Source organism: Galeopterus variegatus, unplaced genomic scaffold (genome assembly GCF_000696425.1).
Source record: "Galeopterus variegatus unplaced genomic scaffold, G_variegatus-3.0.2 Scaffold70, whole genome shotgun sequence".
Classification (NCBI taxonomy): domain Eukaryota; kingdom Metazoa; phylum Chordata; class Mammalia; order Dermoptera; family Cynocephalidae; genus Galeopterus; species Galeopterus variegatus.
The window spans coordinates 79,124-84,362 of NW_007726181.1; the positions used below are offsets into that span (position 1 = coordinate 79,124).

At 35.4% G+C, this 5,239-nt stretch overlaps 1 protein-coding gene across 1 annotated transcript in view; it reads right to left on the bottom strand.

Annotated features, from left to right (window-relative positions):
- Positions 1-5,239, bottom strand: part of ERC1 (ELKS/RAB6-interacting/CAST family member 1) — a gene marked incomplete at its 3' end in the record, with an annotated part of 106,314 nt that overhangs the window by 68,558 nt on the left and 32,517 nt on the right. The window contains exon 2 of the mRNA XM_008577918.1: positions 1,243-2,067. Coding sequence (XP_008576140.1) covers positions 1,243-1,911 — 669 coding nt within the window. The remainder of the gene's footprint in view (positions 1-1,242; positions 2,068-5,239) is intronic.

The following is a 5,239-nucleotide window of genomic DNA, read 5'->3' on the forward strand; positions in this document are numbered from 1 at the left end:
AAAAAAAAAAAAAAAAAAAAAAAAAAAAAAAAAAAAAAAAAAAAAGAGTGTAAGGCAGGGCCGGCCCAGTGGCGCACTGCTACAGTGCACCGCTTGGGAAGTGCGGCAGCGCTCCCGCCGAGGGTTTGGATCCCACATACAGACAGGCCGCTCACTGGCTGAGCGAGGTGTGGGGGCAACACCGAGGGTTGCGATCCCGTTGCCGGTCCCGGTCCGGTACGGGCGTGACACTGAGGGTTACGATCCGTTGCCGGTCACAAAAAAAGACAAAAAAGGAAAAAATAAATAAATAAATAAATAAAGAGTGTAAGGCAGCTTTTTTAAGGAGGCATATAATTTAAACGCACAAGTTTAAGAAATGTTCTAAAAGTCTTTTAAACAAAAAGTATACTTAAGATTTTAATTGCTGGAGCCTGAATATGATTTGTTCACATCTTTGGAGTCATAAGATATGTCACTGAATGTGAGATTGCTATTGCCAAACATCAACTATAATGCAGAAAAATAATAAATGAATTCTTCATAGAGCTAATAAGATAACACCTAGCTCTTAAAGTGCAAAGCCCCATACTTCTACTGCCTAGTTATCTCATTTATTTTGTAGAAGCAACCAAAAACACCAAGTTGCCTTTCCTTCACCTTAAATTTAAAGAATTAACAAACAAAAAAAAGCCACAAAATCATCCTGAAGTTTAAAACTCTCATGAATGTCAACAGAAAAAAAAGTTACTCATCGTTACTACTTAATATTCACATCATAAAAATTAATTTTTTAAAAGTGATTTGTTCTGTCCTGACAACATATTGATTTACGTTGTGACAGCTGGGTATTTTTTTAAAATGACTTTTTTGACATTTATTATGACATATCTTAATGGTATACCTTACGCTTCAGTTACATAGTCTAAATAATTTTGGTAAAGAATGTTAAGAGTATATGGCAAAATTATACTCTCACAAAAATTGAAATAAAGATAATATATGATGAAAGAAAAGACAGGAAGAAAGAAAGAAGCCAGGAATAAGAAAAAAGCAACAATGGAGAGCAAATAGATATGGTAACTAGAAAAAAAAACAAAACAGGACACAGGACCAAATGCGGAAAAGGCTGAGTAATGGAGGATAGCAAAAAGGAGATAAACAAATTAACAAGGGGAAAATCTAAGAAAAAAAACAAAACAGCTCATTTCATTTATATACGTGAATTCAGCCAATAAAGGAATACACACATATAAAACTAACCTGGTTTTCTTCCTGCACAACTCTGTACTGTTCCTTCCAAATGGTGATTTTGGAAGCTTCGTCTTTTCTCAGCGCTCTTTCTTTCTTCAGCTCTGGGCTCCAGAAGGTCTTGATGCTATTCATTGAAGAACTCAATTTGCTCTCCTTTACTTCCACATCCTTCCTTAAGAGATCGTTTTCCCTTAATACTTCCTTCAACTGTGTCTGCAGATCCATGATTGTGTTATCTCTTGCTTGACGAAGAGAGTGAGGTACAGTAGATGCCATACTCACAGGAGGGAGGTGATGCTCTCCAAATGCTATGGTGTCACTAGCAACCCCACTGCTAGCTATATTGGGGCTACTGCCCATAGCAGTCATCCTAACACCATAAGGCAGACGTCCCCCTGACCGGCCAAGAGTCATGGTGCTCTTAGGTGTTTCTGAACCCACGTTTTCATGGTCACTTAGGTACATCGGGCCAGACGTGGCATAGGCAGCATTTAAGGACTGTATATTCTCCATTGAAAGGGTTTTCCCACTGCCACCTCCAACACTGCTTCCAGAACTCCCTCCTGTACTATTGGTTCGACGATGACCCAAGCGAGGGGAACGTGGAAGCCTAGGTGAACGCCCAGGACTCTGGTTGCTTGGTTCCACCTTCCCAACTGAGCGAGCACTTCCATACATGATTGCAAGGTGAACTTAGGTGTCAGGAAAGGCGTGAAGCAGAAAACAAAAAATGGAACTCCGTGAGGTTTCTCTATGGCTATAAGTTGGCTTAAGGCTAATCAGAAGTAACAGGTCCCCAGCTGTCCAATCTTGAAGAAATATCTTACACCATATCTGTAATGAAAAGATCACACATTAAATCCTCCAATAATAAATATTTCCCTTTTCAGAAACTTTCCTTTACCCCCACTTGAGAAACATCCCCCATTCTATCATCTATTTATTCATGCATTCAAAATGTGATCACGGCACAATTTCACAGTAAACACCATCTTTTTTTTTTCAGTTCAAGCGATTATTTTTTCTGCATATAAACACTATTTTTCAAAGGCAATTTTATTAACTACATCCTGCAGTTCTGCAGACTTTCAACAACTTTAAACTACAAGGTTAGGCGGCTGACATATATATGTTCAACTTGATTTTCAGTCCTCAAGACATATATTTTTCTTAGCCTTTTTTTTTTTTTTCCGGTTATGCATACTCATAAGGTACAAAGCTGACCATCACCACTTGTGCCCAAGATGTGAAGGCCAGATCAATACTATCAGCATGCCCATTACCACAAATTGCAATTATTCTCTAAGTAAACACCTTCTTAAAAATATTTACATATCTCAAAACTAAATACTGAAAACATGCCTTGTAACTAGAAGAGAAAAAAGAGGTGTAAAGAATGACAAAGAGATAGGATTCAATGTTTTAATATATGATTTTCAAACTGAAAACCCAAGATAATCAACTGACAAGTTATTAGAACTAATAACAGAACTCAACAAATTCATCAGACACAAGATCAGTGTATAAATATCAATACTTTCATGGACATCGGTAATAACAATTAGAAAATGCAGTTTTTAATTTAAAAAAAATTTTAATCCCATTCACTCTAGCAACAAAAGCATAAAAGCCTTTGATATAAATCTAACATAAATACGCAAGCATTTCTGGGGGAAAAAAAAACCCTGTAACTATAAAACTACTGAAAGACATTTAAGAACTGAACAAAAGAAAGCTTATCCATGTTCACGGAAGAGAAGACAAGCACTGTAAAGGTGTCAGTTCTTCCTCAACTACTTAGCACAATCCCACAGAAAATCTCCACAGGATTTTTTACATAACTCAACAAGCTTAGTCTAAACTTCAAATAGAAGAATAAAGGTACAAGAAAAATAAAAACAATTTGAAATCAATGAACAAGGAAGGAACACGCCCCCAAATAGCAAGATAAATTTATAACGTAAAAATCCAAAAAGCGCTGAAAATAAATTTTTTTCTCTTTAACTCATTTTCAGCAAAACCTGACCTGATCTGATACAAAGTCACTTACTGTTTACATGCATCCCACTTAGTGTGACTATTCATACATTTCACTGAGAAAATAATGTGTAATTACAGGATACTGCACAATGCCCACTGGGTATTACGGGAAAAAATTCTGGACAGCAAAACATGTGACCCCCCAGGGTTTCTCATAAAGGACTGTAGCCTTGTAAAAGTACAGGAGTTAAAGCTGTAGAGTACTGGCCCAAGAACAGAGTCTAAATTATACATGGGAATTTAATATACGCTAAAAGTAACATTTCAAAACAGTGAGGAAAAGACAAATCGTTCAATAAATGGGGTTTGAACTATTTTCTTGGTACCAGAAAATTGGTACTAAGAAGTGGGGTGATCCTTATAGCAAATACTTGAAAATATGGAAGCAGCTTTGGAACTGGTGATGGGAAGAGGCTGGAAGAATTTTGAGAAGCAGGCTAGAAAAAGCCTAGACTCTATTGAGGGCTTTTAAAGTACTAGAAGAAAATTTAGGAGAATACCCTTGCGAACTTCAGTTAGGGTAGAGCTCCTTCAACAAGAAACAGAAAGCAAAAACCATAAAGAAAAATAACTAATGCACTTAATTTTGTCAAAATGACATACTATCATACCAAAAAATAGCACAAGCAAAATTAAAAGATAAACGACAAACTAAGTGAAAATATATTCAACATATATAGAAAGATCTGTAAACAGAATACATAAATAATTCCTACATGAGATATGCTAAATTTAGAACAGCACTGTTTAGAAGGAAGAAAAGGGAGGTTGTGTTGTAAGGGAGGTTGGGGGAAAAAATGTTTGTGGAGGCTTTAGCTTCACTTTTAAAGCATATACTCAAACTAACATAAAGCTCGAATTTTTTTAAAGAAGAAACTATGTTCATACTCTACAACTATAATTAAAACAAAATTTAGCTGATAACACCAAGATCAGGGGTTCAGAGCCCCATACCAGCCAGCTGCGAAAAAAAAAATGTTTTTTTAAATAATAAAAGCATCTTTAAAAAGCATAATATTGTGTCTGATTTTTTTTAAAAAGGTTAAAAAATTTTAAAAACATATGCTATAGCTATCTACTTTCCATACTTCTCTCAAAGATAAATCAATACAGACTGAGCATCCCTAACCCAAAAATCCAAAACCTGAAATGCTCCAAAATCTGCAACTTTTTGAATGCAGACAAGACGCTCCAAGGAAATGCTCACTGGAGCATTATGGATTTGGGATTTTGGGATTAGGAATGCTCAACCATATTTATTCTGCAAATATTCCAAAATCCAAAAATATCCACAATATGAAGCAATTAACAGTCCCAAGCATTTCTGATGAGTGATCCTTCAGCCTGTATAGCTCTAAACTAGATCTCTGTGATTTCCTGACATATTCTTCCAAAGAATTGGCTTAGGTCAAGTAACAACAGCCTTCAGCATATTAAATAATATTTTCCAAAAATCCCTTGTTATGTAGAATTGATTCTTATAAGTGTTATTTCTTTGAAAATGGAATCCAAGTAAATCATACGGTCAAATATAAGATTTTAATGTAACTAAATATTCTGGTCAAACTCAAACTGGTTAAAAATCTTCAAAAATGTGAACATACTGGCAGTCTCTTCTCTACATTAGTGAGCCAGTAAAGATAGCCCTAAGGTAACAACAGGACAGGAAATACACAGAACCTGAATCCTTAAGGAATGACTCCAATTCTCCCTCTATCTCCAAAACAACAATGGTACACCAAGTTCAGAAATTGGAATATTCTGTTGGGAATGTTAGTAAATTCCTTTCCAGGACTAACCTAATTCATGAAGTAAAAATTCCTTTTCACAATTAATCTGAACTATTAGGTAGGTGACAAGTAATAATTTACACACTACCATTTGAGATGAATTCTACTTCAAGATCAAAGAGGGATGAAAAGATTTTCTTTTTTTTTTTTTTTTTTTTTTTTTTTTTTTTTTCCGT